This window comes from Lampetra fluviatilis, chromosome 11 (genome assembly GCF_964198595.1).
Source record: "Lampetra fluviatilis chromosome 11, kcLamFluv1.1, whole genome shotgun sequence".
Classification (NCBI taxonomy): Eukaryota; Metazoa; Chordata; class Hyperoartia; order Petromyzontiformes; family Petromyzontidae; genus Lampetra; species Lampetra fluviatilis.
This window is the reverse complement of record NC_136285.1, coordinates 14,569,842-14,591,780: the sequence shown is the minus strand read 5'-3', so window position 1 is coordinate 14,591,780 and position 21,939 is coordinate 14,569,842. Positions and strand designations below refer to the sequence as shown.

General features: G+C 56.7%; 1 protein-coding gene across 1 annotated transcript; it reads left to right on the top strand.

The window, feature by feature from the left end:
- The first annotated feature begins 1,451 nt into the window (after window positions 1-1,451).
- Window positions 1,452-17,024, top strand: DHTKD1 (dehydrogenase E1 and transketolase domain containing 1). The gene is made up of 17 exons (XM_078861117.1): window positions 1,452-1,818; window positions 3,285-3,479; window positions 3,756-3,967; window positions 4,106-4,300; window positions 4,899-5,171; window positions 5,520-5,691; window positions 6,197-6,395; window positions 6,820-7,195; window positions 7,693-7,777; window positions 8,427-8,566; window positions 9,027-9,177; window positions 9,719-9,825; window positions 10,217-10,381; window positions 10,709-10,791; window positions 11,195-11,364; window positions 11,993-12,078; window positions 13,273-17,024. Exons 1-17 carry the CDS (start codon window positions 1,617-1,619, stop codon window positions 13,381-13,383), a joined length of 2,922 nt encoding a protein of 973 aa, XP_078717243.1. The 5' UTR covers window positions 1,452-1,616; the 3' UTR covers window positions 13,384-17,024.
- The last annotated feature ends 4,915 nt before the right edge of the window (window positions 17,025-21,939 follow it).

Genomic DNA, 21,939 nt, shown 5'->3' with positions numbered 1-21,939 from the left:
CTGGAGCAACCTCTGAAGTTGTATTTTATCCGATCTATATTTTCCCCAGCAAAGCCTCACCAGAGGCTCACGACTCTTTTGCAAGAGAGTGCTGACAAGTGTTCACAGTAGCAGGGGGCGATGCCCCTGCTGCTGCTGCTGTTGTGTGATCCCAATTGAGTCATTTACAGGTAATATTTCAGCAGAATTGTGATGTTTTATTTGTTTGTCAATCCCAGTGTAAAAAATTGTCCGGGTGTTTTTGTAGATGTTGGAGGGAACCGGACAACCCCGTTGGAACCCACACACAGGAATCGGCAACAAAAATAACGAGACATTTCAAATTTGATTTTACACAAAAAAACTACAATATTTCGAGAGCCGCCGTGCACCGCGTGGTGAACACGAGACGCTGGCCCTGAACAAAGAGCGTCACGGAGCACTTCTTCAAGAGCCGCATGCCGCACCGGAGTCGCAGGTGGCCGACCCCTGCCCATGCAGAGCAGTGGGCAGAGACACAGAAACTCCACGCAGAAGGCTCCCGAGTGCTCCCACATTGGGCTGACACCCTGTTGCTCAAATTCACACCGACACACGCTGCCCCCGCACGCGTTGAACATATATGTACTGTACCCGACAGAGAATGCCCATTACAGATCTCTCTCCTCCTCTACCACATATCTATTGACACGCTCATCCAATCATTGATTAACTCATTCACCTGCCCATATAGTCGCGGAATCATTTACTCAATTAACTCATTCACTTAATCATTCAGTCGCTCATTCATCCACTGCCTTATTCGTCCATACATTAATTCACTGAATTGTGAATTCGCAAATGCAGTGATCGCCGCATTCACTCACCCATCCGTTCACTCAACAATTCATTCACCCGTTCGTTAAGTGCCTCGTTCGTTCGTTCACTCGCTCACTCATTCCCCTGCAACCACACCACCTCCCTCCTTCACTCACTCACTCACTCCCCTGCCAGCCACACCACCTCACTCCCTCATTCCCCTCCCAGCCACACCACCTCCCTCATTCATTCCCCTGCCAGCCACACCACCTCCCTCTCTCACTCATTCCCCTCCCAGCAACACCACCTCCCTCATTCATTCCCCTTCCAGCCACACCACCTCCCTCTCTCACTCATTCCCCTCCCAGCCACACCACCTCCCTCATTCATTCCCCTGCCAGCCACACCACCTCACTCACTCACTCCCCTGCCAACCACACCACTTCCCTCGCTCGTTTTCACCTCGCGACCCACGATGGCGCGCGCGCAAACGCCCCCCACCACGAAGCCAATGGGAGACCCCGAGGCGGCCACACCCCCTGGATACGCCCATAGCCACGCCCACTCCAGCTAAACCACACTCATAGCCACGCCCACTCAGTCGAGGCCACGCTTACTCGGTCGAGGCCACGCCTACTCGGCCGCGGCCACCGACCACGAACAGACAAGCCACGCCCCCGTCGAGTAGGCCACGCCCCTGGCCTCCCCCCCCAAGGCGACTCGCGGTCCAGGCTGACAGCCCTGGAGAGACGGCGGCGTTGCAGACCTCCTGAGACGCGACGAGATCACGACGACGACGACGACACCGCCAGAGATCAATCACGACGACGACGGTGGCGATGATGATGATGATGATGGCGAACTGCTGCAGGACATCAACGTGGCGGTGGTGCGCCGCTGCCCTCCGGGCAGGGTCCGCTCCCGCGTGCCGCCTGCCCCTGGCGGGCAGCCGGCGCGGCTACCGCTACCAGCGGGGGGCCTACGGGCACCGGCCACGTGCCGGGGGTGCCCAGCCCGCCGGGGGCACAGCGGAGGCTCAAGGTCAGGGTCGGAGGGGGTCGGAGGTGGTCGAGGTGTGGGGGGGGGAGGTTGAGGGGGGGGCGGGAGGTATGGGTGGTAGTGGTGGGGGGGATGTAGAATCTTGCTTGGAACGATCACTCGTTGTCTTCCATCGCTACTGCCACGGTTGACTGCTGCCGTGCACTCCACTCGTTGATTCCTCCACTCGTGTCGAGGACTCAGTCTCATCCTCCAAACTGCGTTCAACCACACCACAGCTTACAACAACACCCACTCACCCACCCACTCACTCAAGCACCCACTCATCCACCCACTCACCCACTCACTCACCCACTCACCTATTCACCCACTCACTCACCCACTCACCTATTCACCCACTCACCCACTCACTCACCCACTCAACTCACCCACTCACCCACCCACTCACCCACCCACTCACCTATTCACTCACCTATTCACTCACCCACTCACCTCTTCACCCACTCACTAGCAGCAGTGGACAGTCAGTGGATGGCGACTGCGTGTGGAGGCCTTTATCCAGCAGTGGATAGACGGTGGCTGCCGGTGATGATGATGGATGGGAGGGGGCATCATTGGAGAGCTCCTGAAAGTTACTGGAAAGTTGTTGGGGTTTTTTGGGTCGCGAATTATTTTAAGGCAGAGGCGAGAGGGGGTTCAGCAGGGATGGCGTTGGGATCCGGTTACGATGCAGGGTTCAGGCTCCCGGCTTGTGTCTGAACTGCGGAAGCTCTTGACCTGATAGCTACGAGTGTGATCCCAGGACAGGGTTATTAGGGGTGGACTGGTTAGAGGTCAGCACAGGTTCGGGTGGCGAGTGTGGTACCCGGTGATGGCCGTGACACCAGCCACAGGTTAAAGCTATGAGTGTGATACCAGCACAGGGTTAGGAGTGGAAAGTGCCATACCATGACAGGACAGAGTGATGATTGACCCTGACCTAACCCTGGCTTTGAACTTGACACAAGCACGGTTTGCACTTACAGCCACGCTGGAGTGTCACTGCTCTGTCGCTCAGAAATACGGTGGGTGAACGATGGTGGCAATGGTTTTGCTGGTTGTATCGGCTGCCTCTGTGGATGTGGGGACTCAATATAAAGACAAAGATCACCCGTGTAACCTACACAGACTGTTGGGGCAAGTGTTGTGAGCGAGCACCTATTAAGGCCGGCACGTCGCACGAGGTGGTTGGTGGCCATCACCAAGCCCGGCCGCCTTTGTCTCCCCACACCAGGTACTCATTTTAAGGCGGAATCGACCAAGGAGAGGGACCAGGACCTCTGGTTTCCATAAAATGAGTACGACCCTGTCGGTACTCAAAATACAAAAGTAAAACATGTGTCGATTAATCTTAATTTCATCCCAATTATGTTCGTATTTTATCCAGTCACACGATGATTGGTAAAGCCGATGAATCAGCCGCCTCCCGCTCTGTGTGTTTGTTTGGGGGGGGGGGGGTTGTGGTGCAGGCCCCACACTGGGCGCGGGGATGCCGTGCCCGGACCAGGCGCTGGCGCGGCTGGTGAGCGCGTTCCGTGAGCACGGCCACCTCGCCGCTCGCCTGGACCCCCTGGCGGGCGGGGAGCACGGCCCCCCACTATGCGTGCCCCCACAACTCCTCGCCTCCGCCTACGGACTCCAGCCCGGGGTCTACCGCGTGGACGGTGCGACAGCCGCTCACTCCCCTGCCCTCACCTTGCCTTCACCCTGCCCTTTCCAAGCCCTTACCCTGCCCTTGACCCGTGCTTGACATTGCCATTGCTGTACGCCGTGTCTCCTATATGCCACGTGTCCTGTATGACACGTATCCCATATGCCACGTGTCCTGTATGCCACGTATCCCTTACGCCATGCGTCCCCGTATGCCGTGCGTCCCTTACGCCATGCGTCCTGTATGCACGTGTGTCCTGTATTCCGTGTGTCCTGTACGTTGTGGGCAGGCCTGCTGGCGATGGACAAGGCAGAGGCCACGCTGGACGAGGTGCTGCGGTTCCTGCAGGACTCCTACTGCGGCGCCATCGCTGTGGAGACGGCGCAACTGGCCTCGGCCGAGGAGCGGGAGTGGCTGGCGGAGCGCGTGGAGAGGCTCCGCGGAGAGACGTTCCCACCGGAGGAGCGGAGACTGCTCGCCACGCTGATGCTCGAGTCACAGGTGCTGGCCATCATCACCATCGTCATCAGCTTCATCATCATATTCATCGTCATTACAAGTGTCACATCTCTGTCTCTTCATGTCTTTGTGTCTCTCCCCGTCTCTCTCCCCGTGTCTCTCCCCGTGTCTCTCCCCCAGGCGTTCGATAACTTCGTGGCCACGAAGTTCGCGACGGTGAAGCGCTACGGCGGAGAGGGAGCCGAGGCCATGCTGCCATTCTTCCACGAGACGTTCCGCCACGCGGCCCTCTCGGGCCTCTCCGACCTCGTGGTGGCCATGCCGCACCGCGGCCGCCTCAACCTCCTCGCCGGCCTCCTGCAGCTACCGCCTGAGGTCGGCGTGACCCCAACCCGACCCCTATCCGACCTGACCCCAAATCAGAAAAATTACCTCGCCCCATACCCGACGTAATGAGATGTGGAACCGGCAAGACCTGGCCTGGTTCCCGCACGACATGACACGGATCCAATGTCCTGACCTGGACCCTACAAGACTCGACCCCCACCTCTCTGCTATCCTGTCTGCCTGTGCGTGCATGTTCACCTGTGTGCCCATCTCCCTGTCCGTCCGTGCGTCAGTCCCTCTGTCTGTCTCCCTGCCTCCTCCATTCATTTGTCTTTCTGGTTGCCTGCCTGTTTGTGGGTCTGTGTCTCCATCCGTCCATCCATCTCTCTGTCCCATCCATCCGGGCGTCCATCCATCTCTTCGCTCGTCCATCCGTATATCCGTTTGACCATTCATCCATATTTCCAACCGTCCTTCCATTCATCCAAATGTCCATCCATGCATCTTGCTATCTATCCATCTCTTTTCCATTTCATCTGTGCGTCCGTCCATCCATGTATCCATCCGTACATTCACCCGCCTGTCCGTCCGTAACTCTCCCCGCGCACCTCCCCTGCCCTTCCGCGCCCGCTGGCCGCCGACACAGATCATGTTCCGCAAGATGCGCGGCCTCAGCGAGTTCCCCGAGGGCACGCGCGGCGCCGTGGGGGACGTGCTGTCGCACCTGACGGCCACGCTCGACGTGGAGGCGGCGCCGGGCCACTCGGTGCGCGTGGCGCTGCTGCCCAACCCCTCGCACCTGGAGGCGGTGAACCCCGTGGCCGTGGGGAAGGCCCGCGGGCGGCAGCGCACGCGCCGCGAGGGCCACTACTCCGGCGAGCCCGGGGCCCGTCCGGGCGACCGCGTGGCCTGCCTGCAGGTACCTCGCGGGGGGTGGGCGAGGCCTCTGCTGTCTCGTGCGGATCTTGAGGGTCTGTGATGTCTCATGAAGACGCACGGTCTGCAAGTAACACGGGGCCTGTCTTGCTTCGTCAAGACAAGGTGGTTTGTCTGCAGTAATGGTTTAGTTTAGTTTTAGAGAGTACCTACTCTGTCTCTGTCTCTCCGTGTCTGCTTGGTTGCCTGTCTGCCCGTCTATGTGCATCTGTATATCTGCCTCTTGCTACTTGTCTGTCTGTCCATCTGCCTGCTGGTCTCACTATCTACCTGTCTGGCTACCGAGCTATGTATCTTTCTCTCTCCGTCCGTGTGCCCCCCCTCCCTGAAGGTTCACGGCGACGCGGCGTTTGCGGGCCAGGGCATCGTGGCCGAGACGTTCACGCTCGCCTACCTCCCCCACTACGACGTCGGTGGTAGCGTCCACCTCATCGTGAACAACCAGCTGGGCTTCACCACTCCGTGCGAGCGGGGGAGGTCCTCGCTCTACAGCAGTGACATGGGTAAGGGCACTTGGAGTGAACGGACGGGCAGATTCTGGCTCCGTTTTGTACCCCGCATCCCCCCCCCCCGTCACCACTCCCCTTGCGCTGATGGGTCGAACGGTGATCGGTCGGTTGGTTTGGTGGGTGGGTGGTTGGGTAGTTCATTGGGCAGTATGATTCATGGGTAGTTGAATTTACGGTTGGTTGATTAGATATTTCAATGTTCGGTTGGTTTAATGGATCGTTGAACATGCGAGTATTTGAATGTGCTGATAGCTGGATACATAGGCAGTATAATCTATAGTTGGCTAAAAGCATGAGCGGTTGAATGAATGAGTGGACAAATTAATGAGCGGTTGAATGGATGAGCGGTTCTGTGGTTGGAGGCTTGATTGAATGAGTCGTGGCGAGAGTGGTTGACTGACTGGGCGAGTGGTTGACTGACTGGGCGAGTGGTTGACTGACTGCGTGTGTGGTTGACTGACTGCCTGCGTGGATGACTCGCATCGCCTGCCGGCGCCAGGCAAGGTGGTGGGCTGCGCGGTGGTGCACGTGAACGGCGACGATGTTGAGGAGGTGGTGCGCGCGGCGCGCCTCGCCATGGACTACCGCCACCGCTTCCGGCGCGACGTCATCGTCGACCTGCTGTGCTACCGCCAGTGGGGTCACAACGAGCTGGACGACCCCACTGTCACCAACCCCGCCATGTACGGCCTCATCCGGTGAGGACCGCGCGTGCCCACAGACCCGGTGAGCTGGCGGCTTAGTGAGCCGGCGAGGTGGTGAGTTGGTGAGTTAGTGAGCTTGTGAGTTGGTGAGCTGGTGAGCTGGTGAGTTGGTGAGCTGGCGAGGTGGTGAGTTAGTGAGCTGGTGAGCTGGCAAACGAGTGAGCTGGTGAGTTAGTGAGCCGGTGAGCTTGGCAAGCGAGTGAGCCAGTGAGTTAGTGAGCTGGTGAGCTGACGATTTAGTGAGCCGGTGAGCTGGCGAGCCGTTGCACCATCACGTTCACATCTCTCGCATCGCGAGGATGCCAGAGATGCGACCGCCACTTGGGGATCGTCGTCGACTAGCCAGCAGTGGATAGAGCATGACTGTCGTCGACGGCGGCGATGACGTTGACGACGATTCTCCCCCCCTCCCCCGCAGGTCTCGCAAGAGCGTCCCGGATAGCTACGCGGAGCGGCTGGTGAGCGAGGGCGTCCTCACGGAGGCCGACGTGGAGCTCGTCAAGAGCTCGCGTTCCGCCGAGCTGGCGCGCCGACTCGGCGCGGCCGAGGACGGCGCCGCGGCGGCGGCTGCGCCCTCCGCGGCGGCGCGGGGAGGGGTCGCCGCCCACTACTGGCCCGGCGACAGCACCGGCGAGCCGCGGGGTCGCTGGGCCGGCCTGCGCCGTCCGGAGGCCCGCGTGAGCCGCTGGGACACGGGCGCGCCCGCCGAGCTGCTGCGCTTCGTCGGCGCCAAGTCGGTGGAGGTGGCGCCCGACGTGGCGATGCATGGACACCTATTCAAGACGCACGCGCAGGTGCGGCCGCCACGCGCGCCGGCCCCGCCGCCGCCGGTAGTGCCGCTGGTGGTGGCGGCGTCGTGGTCATTGTCGTTGTTGTCTTGTGGGGCGGTGACGTGGCCCAGGGGTAGCGTGTGTCCGTGTGGGCATGCGAGCATGTGTTGGTGTATGTGCCTGTGTGTGGGGAGCGTTGGTGTAGCGGTTAGCGCGCCACGCTACGATACAGGCGATCCGAGTTCGATTCCCGCTCATGGCCACCAACACCGGTGACGATTATCTGAACCGGTCCTGGGCCTCCCCTAGGTCGATTCAGGCTCAAACGAGTACCTGGTGCGGTGTGTAAAAAAATCGCCACTGGGCAGACAAAGGCTGGTCGGGCGTGGTGTTGGCCACCCCCAACGCCCTCGTGTGCCGGGCTGACCGTCATAGGTCCTACTCGCTAACGGCACTCGTCCCAACAGTCTTGTAAGGCTACACTGGGGATCTTTGTCTTTATGTGCCCCGCCCCTCCCCAGGCTCGCCTACTCAAGCTGCAGGAGGGATCGAAGCTCGACTGGGCGACCGCTGAGGCCCTGGCGTTTGGCTCCCTGCTCACCCAGGGTGATCGATTCCCCGTCCTCTTCATCATTCTTTGTATTAGAATGAAGTTTTGCCGGCTGGCTGGCGCGTGGGCGGGCAGGCGGGCGAGTGCGCGGTGGTGACGTCGCCCGCTTGCCATGGCGCTGAGCCGGGTTCACGAGACGCTTGTATATTTGGAGTTTGCGTATCTCTCTCCCCGTGGTCGTGTGCATTTTCTTCCGGTCCTCCGGTTTTTTCCTCCACATTCAAAAGCGACGCGTGTTTAGAGTATTTGACTGCTCTCAATGTCCACATGATGATAAAAACTTAATTGAGCTATCATTTGTGCTCACCAGGTCGCTTCTGAACAAGAGCTTTTTAGCTCAGTGGGCCATTCCTACTCTTTGGTTCTTTCGGTAAAGTCACGTAGATGAAAATAAAAAATAAATAAAAATCACGACGTTTCGGAGGCAACATAAGCTTCCGTCATCAGGTGGAACAGCCACAGCAAAACTTGTAGTGAATAGAGAGCTATTTGTGACAAGCGATTATATAGGGTAAGAGGGGGGGAGGAGCCAGGGAGGAGGGATGCGGGGGGGGGCCGTGGGGAGTCGGGGGGGGGGAGTTAAGCTGAGATAAACGAATTGTGTGGTTTAGTTTTTAATTACCGTCATGACCCGCTCGTGTCCAGGGTTCGACGTGCGGCTGAGCGGCCAGGACGTGGGACGGGGAACCTTCAGCCAGCGGCACGTCATGATCGTGTGCCAGAGCAGCAGCGAGGCCTACATCCCGCTCAACCACATGGCGCCCCAGCAGGAGGCCTTCCTGGAGGTGAGCGTCAGGCGGCGGAGCGACGCTCGAGGCCTTGACCCCCTGTGCTTCTCCTCGCCCGTTCAGTCGGGCGTCGCACGTGGCGAAGGCCAGGTTGTCGTCGCGGTTGTGGGCTGGGGTTTTGTTGAACTAGGTGACAGCTCGGGAGACCGCGATGATCGGTCTCATCAGCTCGAACGTCTCCGGACAGATCGGTCCACAAGCGGACGGCGGTCGACATCGCTGGCTGTGTGCGTGCGATGTGCCCGCGTGTGCGACTCTTGACGATGGAGAGTGATATCTGGACCGGTCCTAGATCTCCCCTAGGTCGACTCAACCTTAAATGAGTACCTGTTGTGGTCTGTAAACATCAGGGCTTGGCCCGGCGCCGGCCACGCCGTGCGAGCCTCAATCGGCACTCGCTGACAGCGACCTGGTAAAGACCACGTGGGGGGGCACCTTTGTCTTTGTGCCGCTGCAGGTGTGCAACAGCCCGCTGTCGGAGGAGGCGGTGCTGGGCTTCGAGTACGGCGTGAGCATCGAGAGCCCCCGGCTGCTGCCCGTGTGGGAGGCGCAGTTCGGAGACTTCTTCAACGGGGCCCAGATCATCATCGACACCTTCATCATGTCCGGTGAGAGAAGGTGGCCACGACACACGGCGATCGACAACAACAACAGCAGCAGCAATAAACAGCAACAAACGATGACAAATGTGCGACAACAAACAAGGCAGGGGTTGATGAGTTGATGAGGTAAGGGCTTTATGGAAGAAAGGCCGAGGATCGGGATGTCAGAGGAGCCGAAGGAAGGGAGCAGAGGACGGAGGAGGATGGAGACGATGGTAGAGCGCCCGAGAGGAAGAAACGATAGCACAGGAGTCACCCCCACAGGCGATGCGACCCGAGGTCCATTCCGCTCACGGCCACCAACACCAGTGACCATTATCTGAACCGGTCCTGGGCCTCCCCTAGGCCGACTCGGATTTTAAAATGAGTAGCTGGTGCGATGTGTAAACGTCAGTATTGGGGAGACAAAGGCGGCCGTGCGTAGTTTTGGTCACACTCCCATCAAGTCCCGTACCGGCCTTCAAAGGTGCTCCTAGCTAGCAGAACTTGCCCCGACAGCCTGTTAAAGGCTACCCGGGGGGTCTTTGTCTGTGTGCTCGTGGTGCAGGCGAGGCCAAGTGGCTGCTGCAGAGCGCCCTGGTCCTGCTGCTGCCCCACGGCTACGACGGCGCCGGCCCCGAGCACTCGTCCTGCCGCATCGAGAGGTTCCTGCAGGTGTGGCACGACACGCGTCGCGCGACACGTGTCAAATGGCACGCGGGTCACGTGACGCGTGTCGCAGATGACATGACTCGTGTCACGGGACAGGTGTCGCTTGACACGTGTCTTGGGTCACATGACACGTGTCGCAAGTCACATGACACGTGTTGCAGATCACATGACACGTGTCGTGGGTCACATGACACGTGTCGCGAGTCACATGACACGTGTCGCAGATCACATGACTCGTGTCAAGGGACAGGGGACAGGTGTCGCATCACACATTTCCTGGGTCACATGACACGTATCGCGGTACAGGTGTAAAATGGCAGGCATCAAACGACACATGCCTATTGACCCAGTGTAACCCCCCCCCCCCTTCCCTTGTTGACGTTGGCGTGGCCAGATGTGTGACAGCAGCGAGGAGGGAGTGGACGGCGACATGGTGAACGCGTCCGTGGTGAACCCCACCACCCCGGCGCAGTACTTCCACCTCCTGCGGCGCCAGGTGCTGCGCGATTTCCGCAAACCGCTCATCGTCGCCTCGCCCAAGATGCTGCTGCGCCACCCGGTACGAAGCAGCAGCAGGGACAGCGGTAGCAGCAGGGGCAGCAGTAGTAGCAACGGCAGTAGCAGCTGCAGTAATCGCAGCAGTGGCAGCAGTGACAGCAGTAGAAGCAGCAGCAGCACTTTGAGCAACAATGGCAGCAGGGACAGCAGTAGAAGCAGTGTCCCTGTGTCTCCCCATCCGCCATGTGTCCGTGTCCTTGTGCCCGCCGCTCTGTATCAACGTTTCCCCCGGGTCTCACCGTCCCCGTGTCCCCGTGTCCTCCCCGTGTCCCCGTGTCCCCGTGTCCTCCCCGTGTCTCCGTGACCCCCGCCCTCCCACCCCCGGCAGGCGGCCGTGTCCAGCCTGAGTGAGATGGGGCCCGGCACGTCCTTCGAGCCGGTGATCGGGGATCCGAGCGCGAACCCCAAAGAGTGAGTCCAGGCCTTGCGGGGCCAGCATGATGTGCAGACGCGACCGTGTACCATACCACGCGTATGTATGTATGTTGAACTTCTTTCGCGCCGTACATGACCAATCGTGCTAATTGGAGGTGCGGGGGAAGGACAACAAACTAAACAAAAAAATAAATGAATTTTCAATCTAGATTTTAAAGTGCATTGGCTTCTTAATATCGGAAGGAAGAGCGTTCCAGATGGCCACAGAAGGGCATCAAAAAGTGTGCGACGCAGTGACGATCTTTGTTCGCTGGTCAGCCAATACCCGCTGCGAGGATGACCGGAATCATCCGCTTTGTTAAATATTTCGTTACGTCATGATCATCATGATCATCATCGACATTATCCCCAATGTTGTGTGCTGTTGCTGCTGCTGCAGGGTGTCGCGGGTGGTGCTGTGCAGCGGGAAGCACTACTACGCCCTGCACAAGCAGCGGGAGGCGCTGGGTGCTGCCGGGCGCGTCACCGCCCTGCTGCGCCTCGAGGAGATCTGCCCCTTCCCCACGCACGCCCTGCGCCAGCAGCTGCAGCGCTTCCCCAACGCCACAGGTGGCCTACCCCGGCGACCTCCACCACGCCACCCCCGCCCTGCGACCCCTACGAGCCTGCCACCACCCTTGTCCCCGTGTAGCCTTAACAGACTGTTGGGGCAAGTGCTGTTAGCACCTATGAAGGCCAGCACAGCACGCGGAAGGGCGGGTGGCGAGCACCGCGCCCGGCTGCTTTTGTCTCCCCGGTGGCGATATGTGCGCATCGCACCAGGTACTCATTTGAGGCTGAGTCAACGAGGACCAGTTCAGTTAATAGTCACTGGTGTTGATCATGAGTGTTGCGGCTCGGTTCAGTGTCACGTGGCGTATTGGCTCCGTGGCTCTTTTGCCCGCCGTTTCTCGTGTTTATAATGAGTGATACGGTTAACGTGAGCGCTGCGGCGAGTGCATCGTTATTACCGGCAGCGTTGAGCTCGCATCACTTCGAGCGTTCTCCGTGAGCGTGTTGTGTTGGGAGCGCTCGCGCCGTGCTCGCTGTGTGTGGGGGGTGGGGGGGGGGTGTGTGGCTCGGGTGGCGCTCGGCCCCCTCCGCTCCGGCACCTCGGTGCCAGCGCCGCTGTGCGTGGTACCAATGCCGCCCGCGTGTCCCCCACCCCACCTCCCTCCCCCCCCCCCCCCCCCCGCAGAGTTCGTGTGGGCCCAGGAGGAGCCACAGAACATGGGCTGCTGGACCTTCGTCGCGCCGCGTTTCCGCAAGCAGCTCGCTGTGGAGGTGACCTCAGTACCCCCCTCCCCCCAGTAACCCCGCTACCCCCCCCTCCCCGTGACCCATTGATCTCTGAAATCCCGCGACCCCCCCCCTCCTTGCCAACGGGCGGTCAGGAGCCACCGTATCGCTCCGCTGTCGCTCCCGTTGTGTGGTTACCGTGAGTGCACCTGTGTGTATGTGTGACACTCTCTGTGTGTATGTGCACCTGTGTGTGTGTGTGTACCTGTGTGTGTGTTCCCGTGTGTGTGTGTGTGTGCACCTGTGTGTGTGCACCTGTGTGTGTGTACCCGTGTATGTGTACCCGTGTGTGTGTGTACCTGTGTGTGTACCCGTGTGTGTACCTGTGTGTGTACCCGTGTGTGTGTGTGTGCACCTGTGTGTGTGTGTGTACACCTGTGTGTGTGTGTACCCGTGTGTGTGTGTGTGTGCACCTGTGTGTGTGTGTGTACACCTGTGTGTGTGTGCACCTGTGTGTGTGTGTGCACCTGTGTGTATGTGTGTGACACTCTCTGTGTGTATGTGCACCTGTGTGTGTGTGACACTCTGTGTGTGTGTGTGACACTCTGTGTGTGTGTGACACTCTGTGTGTGTGTGTGACACTCTGTGTGTGTGTGTGACACTCTGTGTGTGTGTGTGACACTCTGTGTGTGTGTGTGTGACACTCTGTGTGTGTGTGACACTCTGTGTGTGTATCTGTGTGAGTGTGTGACACTCTGTGTGTGTGACACTCTGTGTGTGTGACACTCTGTGTGTGTGACACTCTGTGTGTGTGTATCTGTGTGTGTGACACTCTGTGTGTGTGTGACACTCGGTGTGTGTGTGTGACACTCTGTGTGTGTGTGACACTCTGTGTGTGTGACACTCTGTGTGTGTGTGTGGCACTCTGCGTGTGTGTGTGACACTCTGTGTGTGTGTGTATCTGTGTGTGTGACACTCTGTGTGTGTGTGACACTCTGCGTGTGTGTGTGACACTCTGTGTGTGTGTGTATCTGTGTGTGTGACACTCTGTGTGTGTGACACTCTGCGTGTGTGTGTGACACTCTGTGTGTGTGACACTCTGTGTGTGTGTGTGACACTCTGTGTGTGACACTCTGTGTGTGTGTGTGTGTGACACTCTGTGTGTGTGTGTGACACTCTGTGTGTGTGTGTGTGTGTGACACTCTGTGTGTGTGTGTGACACTCTGCGTGTGTGAGCAGCTGAAGCTGGTGAGCCGCCCAGCCCTTCCGGCCCCCGCGGTGGGCATCGGAACCATGCACCAAGAACAGCACCAGCACGTCATCACGGCTCCCTTCTCCTCCTCCCCCTGAGGGCCCAGCTCTCACTCCCGCGGGGCTTGCCGCGAGAAGCTCCCGGCCGCCACGAGGCCCGACACGAGAGCCTCGGGCCACGCGGCGTCCGTGGCCTCTCCTCACCTGTGCTGGACGATCGCCGCTATCGTCGTCATCATCATCATCAATCATCATGATGATGATTATCCATAATTGTCACTCATCAGTCGTCATCCATTAATCATTCCGTCACCATCATGATCATCCCATCAATGAATTAACGTCATCTTCAATGATCGTTGTTTATCATCAAATAATTATAATAATGATGATTATCCATCAATCATGATCATTTATCATTAGTCTTCGTTCATCATCATCATCATCACTATCCACCAATCATTCCATATTTAATTCCATCAGGCATCACGATCATAACCATCCCATCGATCACCAATATACCATGGTCTCCTAAAATTATCGATCATCATAATCGATCGCCATTCTCTCTCCACAGTTGGAAGGCTGTGGTGTTGTGTCCCAGTCTCTCCGCTCACCTCCCGTGCCCCCACGCGCCCCCACCACGTGCCCCCCCCCCGCTGCTCATGGCGCGTGACGCGGGGTCCCCCTCCTCGTCATCAACAAAACTCCTCCTCACCCTCCCTCGCCCTCCGGCTCACGAGTTGTCCACTTTGATTTGTTCACGCGGAGGGACGAGTGTTGCACAAAGTCGCGAGACGTTGTGAACGTCGCTGTCGTCTCGGCTTCCTGCAACAGCCTCTGGCAAAGCCCCCCCCACCTCCTGCCACCGCCCCTCCCCTCCGGCTACCTGTACGGCACGGGACGCGGCGTTGGGCAGAGCGTGGTCTCCTCGCCGTGCGTGCGTCTGTCTGTCTCGCTGGGGTTCGATGGCTCTTGGGTGGGTGCAGGGAGTCACCGGCCGGGGCCCAGAGTGGCAAGCGGCCAGCAACGGGGGGCAGCACTTTAAGCGTCGTGAACTTGAGGGATCGATATTCACGGACGGATCGATGCGGTGGTCGATACCTTTACGAGACAGGCGCCCGCAGCCTTGAAGATAATTTCACTTTCATATATATGGCAATATATTTATATAAAATGGGAATTATACGTAAGTATGAATAGGTCAGGGGGTGAAGCACACTAATTCTGGATGTGTCCGGCAAACATCTTGTCCATCCGTGTGTCCATTTGGAGTGGACTAGAGGGAGGTGAAGTTGATTTTGAGTCACCAGGTGAGCAGGGCAGGAGGCAGGGAGAAAGTCTCCTCTGCAAGAGACGTCACCTGTGTCACCCCAGTGCACAGAAGAGAAATGAAGGTACCGTGCAGCAGCCAAGCAAATAGAAGTCTGCGAAAAAACAAACGCGTAACGGGAGAAATCGAAAAAATAAATGTGAAAGTTTTGCTGGCTGGCTGGCTAAGGGGATGGATGTTCATGTCCAAGTGACTTATGGGTTGCAAGTCATGTCTAAATAATTATATATTTAGAAGACATTACTTTATCGAACGGGTAAATGGGTTGTCACGCTGCAGGAAACTCAACGCCCCATCGCCAGCACCGCAGCGAGAATGAGAAGGCCCGTTCAGTCCGACACGTCCTGCGGTATTTAACGAGGCCGTCTATCCTCGTCAAGAGGGGTGGTGGATGTTCTCGCGCTGTTTCATCGCAGCTGAACTACCGTCCTGAGTGAACACATTGTTTCGTGATGCTGCGTTCGGCAGTGGTGCACTACATGAAGAAGGGCCGTAGCCCAAAACGTCGCATATTATATATTTTATTTTCCTTTAAATGCCGTAGTGTTATTGACAAATGTATTGAGTTTTGTTATTATGATAACGATGACGATTGTTACAATTCTAATTGGTTGACAGGCCGTGCCCATGTCAAAAACCCCACGACGTGACGATTATTCCAGTGATTTTCCACGCATCGTTCCAGTGTACAAAATGTAAATCGGAAATCGTTGCCACTTCCTGGCTGCCACATCTCGCCACGCAGCTCGCACCTCTGCCCAGACCTGCGCGGTGGTTTTATTTTGGCAGCAGAATACTGTGAACGCCCCGCTCACCTTCAGGTCTGGGCTGTAGCTGGACGTCATCGCGTGCCGCACAGGGGCAGCTGCCACCGGTGGGTCCCCCTACAGGCGAGACTGCAGCAGGGCATCACAACGATTTAGTTGAGGTTTTATTTAAAAAAAACGTCAGCAAAAAGCGCCTTCGATACGTTAATCCCTGCTCTCATAATGCAAACGGTTTCGCTCGACTGCCCAACAGGCGCGCGCGTGAGTTACGCAATGCGGTTGCGTGGGGTTTGGCTCGAGTGTGACTGTGTGACTGAGTGTGTGACTGAGTGTGTGACTGTGTGTGACTGTGTGTGACTGTGTGTGTGACTGTGTGTGTGACTGTGTGTGTGACTGAGTGTGTGACTGTGTGTGACTGTGTGACTGTGTGACTGTGTGCGGGGAGTGGTGGCGCAGTGGATAGCGCGTTGCACTGCGACCCCGGCGATCCGAGTTCAATTTCCGCTCATGGCCAATAACAGAGGGGCTATTTTTTGGTTCTTTCGGTAAAGTCACGTGTATTTTCTATCTACGTGGCTTTACTGAAAGAACCAAAGAATAATTCCTGCAGTCAGAGTTTTAAGTCAAAATTTAACAGTGGGGATAATTTGGACCGGTTCTGGGCCTCCCCTAGGTTGACCTGGTGCGTTGTGTAAACAGCGCTGGGGAGACAAAAGCGGCCGGACGTGGTGCTGGCCACCCTCCGCCTTGTATGTGCCTTGTGGGCCTTCATAGGGGCTGGCTAACAGCCTCTTAAGGGCTATACGGGGGTGTTTTAGTGCTTTTGTGTGTGCGTTTGTGTGTACACCGCGTGAAACATTTCTGATCAATTTCCCCAACGACTAGAAAGGCTCCCTTGCTGGCCTGGCTTTGCCGTCTTGTTCGCACGTGGCTACCTGTAATCCAGCTCTGTGGAGGCAGCAGCGAGGGTTGGTGGACCACACAGAGATGGGCTGTGAAACTCCCTCCCCGCGAGTGTTGAGGAGGTGCCATGCCATGGCTCGCCAGGAGACGGTGGTACAGCAAGTGGACTCATCGCCATCTGTTTATTCCATCTGCACGGGGATCGAGTGTTGCCCCCTCACACGTGACGTGTTTTCTTTGGGTGTTCCGGTTTCTTCCCACGTGGTATAATAAACACACTCATCACTAATCGGTTAAAGACATCTAAACAAAACCCCAATGTGGCAGGGACCCTCCTGAAACACAATCATACGACTCTATGGCTCTCCTGGATATAGAAGTACATTATTATTGTTAACATCAACCAATGTTACGTGCAACTTGATGATGCGACACCTGTGGCTCTGAAATTCCACGCAATTGCGTTTGGTCCAGGTGTGTTCACAGTCGAGGCGAGGGCTTCATTCACACGACTCGGCACGAGACGAAATATTTCTGTACCCGGCACACCACATCCTGGATGCCTCTTCGCTACGGCCGCGGCTGCTAATCGAGCTCGGCCGACTCCAGCATCGCGTTCTCGTGGCGCTGGCGCGAAACCCGCACCGGATTTCCGATTCGAGTCGCCTGTTCCAATAAAGTTACGTTTGACTTCGAATAAAAGTTGTTTGAAAAGTCGATTTTAAAATTCAGATTTTTTTTCGTTGGGTGGAAGGGGTGGGGGGGTCAGATCACGTAAATAAGATGTGTGTCGTAAACCCCTCCTCCAGCCGAGGCAACCGATTAATAAAGTTGTCACGTGATGAACAAACACGTGGCCAACTTCGGACCGCGTCAGCAGCGCGATATTGAACAATTTGGCAGTCCGACGTTTCGCAGCTCGTTACAACCAGCATCATCAGGCAGTGGCCAGAATCGTGAAGATGTCCTCCATTCTTGGTCCTTGTCAATAACGTTTGCGTCCTTATTTTAGCTAAAACAAACCACGGCTGTATCTGTAAACAAACTCAACACGTTCGTCAATAGCACCGCGTGGCTGACCTTAAACTTATAAATATATAATAGGCGACGTTTTAGGGTACTGCCCCTTCTTCACAGCACATCGGCCAGAGAGGTGGCACTCCTCTCTATGTGCTTTACAGAAGGGCCATTACCCGAAACGTCGCCTCGTACATACTGTTTTGTTTTTTTTAAAGCCGCACGGTGTTGACACGAGACGTGTTGAGTTGCTGTTGTTGTTTGTGCACCACTGCCAACACATCATCAGCAGCAGGCCATTTGTAGCCGCAGTTGTTTGTCTCTCGCTAGCACCGCTTTCGCTCGCCCCATTGTCGTCAGGGCACCGTTGGCACACTCAGTTGCAACCATGTGCATACGCCAGGGGCGGGGAACGTCCGGCCCGCGAAATCATTTGGTGTGGCCCTACCAAGGCAACCGCAGGCGGGACTCGAAATTCAAACCTGGAAAAGAGTTGGAGTAGCAACATCATCAATACCAGCTAACATCACACGCCTCACCAAAGAGAAGCAGTTCCAGCCATCGCATTAGGGGTGAGTTAATTAAATGTTTGACCAAATAAAACGGGCTAATGTTTAAGTTGATAATTGTGTATGGCCCGCGAATGATGTTATAAATATCCAAATGGCCCTTGGCAAAGAAAAGGTTCCCCACCCCTGCCATACGCCAACAAAAAGCGCATCTTGACACGTAGCAGTCGCCTTTCACGACCAGTATCATCCATAATACAGGTGTTTTTGGGGGGGTTAGATCGCGTAAATATAAATGTGTCGTTAAAACCGCCACCAGAACATGTCACGAATTGGCATGCTCTGTTTACGTGACAAGCCTTACTAATTGGCTGTGTCGGGTGGTGGCGGGTTTAACGACACATTTATATTTACGCGATCTAACACCCAAAAATATATTATGGGGGAAAAACCCGCATTCTCGCGCAAGCGATTCGAACTTAATGGAAGGAGATTCGCTCGCCGAGGAAGCTTCTCCACACCAGCGCTGAACCCTCCTCAACCCCCTTCTCGGATCGCTGCTGTCACCATCCTCCAGTGGCTGCCCAGCGGCTCGGAGCAGACCTCGACATTGGCATTTAGCTCCTCAAACACATCGCTGCCACACTCAAGAAGTTGGTAGAGATTCATGGAGACCCACAGAGACCTACAGCGAGAGGAGAGGCATCGACACTGGAATTTTGCTTCCTTCGTCGCCTCGCTGCTGCCACCACCATCACTATCCACACCACCCGCACCACCACCACCGCTACCCCCACCACCACCACCAGGCGCAAGGGCAGAACCGGAGGCGCCACTGGGCCGGGCCGCCAGGGGGCGCTGCGGCCCCGCGTGTCGGGGCACGGGGTCTCTGGGGCTTTCTCGGGTCTATTTCGGGCGGCGGTGGGGAGTGGGAGGGGCTGGTTTCTGGGAGCTCAGGGTTGTTTGGGGACTCGGGATTTCTCGGAGATCTCTGGGGGTTTCTGGGATCTCAGGGTTCTCTGGGGGTCTCAAGGTTCTCTGGGGGTTCTTGGGATCTCAGGGGTCTCAAGGGTTTCGGGGGGTTCCTGGGAACTCAGGGTTTTCTGGGGGTCTCAAGGGACTCTGGGGGTTCTTGGGATCTCAGGGGTCTCAAAGGTTTCGGGGGGTTCTTGGGATCTCAGGGGTCTCAAGGGTTTCGGGGGGTTCCTGGGAACTCAGGGTTTTCTGGGGGTCTCAAGGGACTCTGGGGGTTCTTGGGATCTCAGGGGTCTCAAGGGTTTCGGGGGGTTCTTGGGATCTCAGGGGTCTCAAGGGTTTCGGGGGGTTCCTGGGAACTCAGGGTTTTCTGGGGGTCTCAAGGGACTCTGGGGGTTCTTGGGATCTCAGGGGTCTCAAGGTTCTCTGGGGGTTCTTGGGATCTCAGGGGTCTCAAGGGTTTCGGGGGGTTCCTGGGAACTCAGGGTTTTCTGGGGGTCTCAAGGGACTCTGGGGGTTCTTGGGATCTTAGGGTTTCCTGGGGGTCTCGAGGGTTCTCTGGGGGTTCCTGGGATCTCAAAGTTCTCTGGAGGTCTCGAGGGATTGTGGGGGTTCCTGGGTTCTCTGGGGGTCTCAAGGGACTCTGGGGGTTCCTGGGAACTCAGGGTTCTCTGGGGGTCTCGAGGGTTCTCTGGGGGTTCCTGTGACACAAGGTTCTTTGGGGCTTTCTCTGTGATCTCTGGGGGTTCCCTTTGATCTCAGGGTTCCCTGGAGGGTTTGGCGGCTTGTTTGTTTCTATCACGGGGCGGCGATGGTGGCTACGCTGCTGCACGTGTCCGCCTGTAATCCAGCGCTGTGGAGGCAGCAGCGAGGGGTTGGTGGATCACACACGGATGTTGTTGTGAAACTCCCTTCCCGTTGGCGTCGAGGAGGAGCCGTGCCCCGGCTCGCCAGGAGGCGGCGCTACAGCCAAGTGCGGGCGATGATGGAGCGCTCCCCTCTCGCACGGCTGGGTTTTGTGTGTGTGCTTCTGTTTTCTGACACGTGTACAATAAACACTCACGAATTAGCTGAAAACATCGTAATATACAGAGGACTTTAGAGCTCGGGCAATTACTGTCATCGCTTCAACCGCCTGGCTGCTGCCTCCAAGCGCTGTCTGTGGTTCTCTGGCCATGTGCGATGCACTTTGCATGAATGTCGATGCTACAACCTGAAACGTACATCATGGGCAGCAGGGGCCTCCACGGACCGCCTCGGGGTCTCGGTGGGTCTCGGTGTCGAAATTCACATGAACCCGAGTCTGGCACCTCGCTTAGGGGAGTAACAGGAGAGTCGGGTTGTGTGGCTGCCCTGATTCTAACAGATGTCCCAGTAGGACATCTGTTAGAATTTTAACATAATTATAATTCTGTTAGAAAAAGAGCCGTATAGGTAATCGGATTCCTCGAGTATGAATACATCTTCTGATTCTGTGTCTCTATGTGATTCTCAATGATTCTCTATGGCTCTCTCTCTCTTTTGTGTGACTGTGATTCTATGCCTTTCTGTGGGTTGCAACGTCTCACTGCGTGTCTCTGCGTGTCTCTACGTCTCTATATGTGTATCTCTGTCGTTCGTTATGTCTCTATGGCTTCCTCTGTGGCTCTACGTTTCTATGAATCTCCGTGCCTGTATCTTTATCTCTGTATGAGTGCGTCTCTCTGTCTCTATGTGTGTCTCTCCTCGCCCGCGTGGCTCCACGTGGCTGGGAGTGACTCCGCGTGTTCTCTCCCGCAATTGCTTCCGTCCTGGGCGCGGCGATGAGCGAGTCGGTTGCCGTGCCTCGGGCATGCATCGGGACATCAGGGCGCGGGCAGGGTGGGGTGAGAGGCGCAGCTGGGTTTGAAGTTTGAGATTGGGTCGGGTGGTGAGTTGGGGTTATAGATAGGGTTGGGGTTATGGATAGGGTTGGGGTTAGCGATAGGGTTGAGGTAAGTTATAGGGTTGAGGGTAGGAGACAGTTTGGTTTAGGGTTAGGGTTGGAGATTGAGGTTTGGAGAATGGGTTCCAGATAGTCGGGGTTAGAGATAGGGTGAAGGATAGGGTTGGGGTTGGGATTAGGGTTGGGGTTGGGGTTAGGGATAGGGTTGGGGTTAGGGATAGGGTTGGGGTTAGGGTTGGGGTTAGGGATAGCGTCATTACTAAGCATAGAGTCTCGGTTAGTGAGTGTGTCGGGGTGAGTGATGGGGTGAGTGATCGCGATATAGAGTTTAAATTGGGGCACACCATCATGTAAAGAACGCGCTCCACCATCAACAGCTCCCGGAGAAGTTCACGGTGGTCCTGTTGTCAAATTAGGCCAAACGTGACGGACTGGCAGCTGTCGGTGAAGTTGGCTCGCAGTAGAATCGATGGTTACCCCAGACAAGACCGCAATTAATGTCTTGAGGAACTGCTGATATTTTTTGCATAATGCATAAAGGCAGCGTTATTGTTACACGGTTCTGTGCGTTATTTTAAACTTGTGGGTTTCCAGCAACCTGCGCTAATATTCTATTTTGATGACGGGATTTTACCGCCATTTACAGATTGAATTAATTTGCATTCAAGATAGAATTCGGGTTATAGTTAGAGATATGGGCAGAGGTAGAGATGGTGGTAGGCTGTGATGGGGGTTAGGGGTAGTGATGGGGGTAGGCTGTGATGGGGGTTAGGGGTAGTGATGGGGGTAGGCTGTGATGGGGGTTAGGGGTAGTGATGGGGGTAGGCTGTGATGGGGGTTAGGGGTAGTGATGGCGCTTAGGGGTAGTGATGGGGGTAGGCTGTGATGGGGGTTAGGGGTAGTGATGGGGGTAGGCTGTGATGGGGGTTAGGGGTAGTGATGGGGGTAGGCTGTGATGGGGTTAGGGGTAGTGATGGGGGTAGGCTGTGATGGGGGTTATGGGTAGTGATGGTGGTAGGCTGTGATGGGGGTTAGGGGTAGTGATGGGGGTAGGCTGTGATGGGGGTTAGGGGTAGTGATGGGGGTAGGCTGTGATGGGGTTAGGGGTAGTGATGGGGGTAGGCTGTGATGGGGGTTAGGGGTAGTGATGGTGGTAGGCTGTGATTGGGGTAGGCTGTGATGGGGGTTAGGTGTAGTGATGGGGGTAGGCTGTGATGGGGGTAGGCT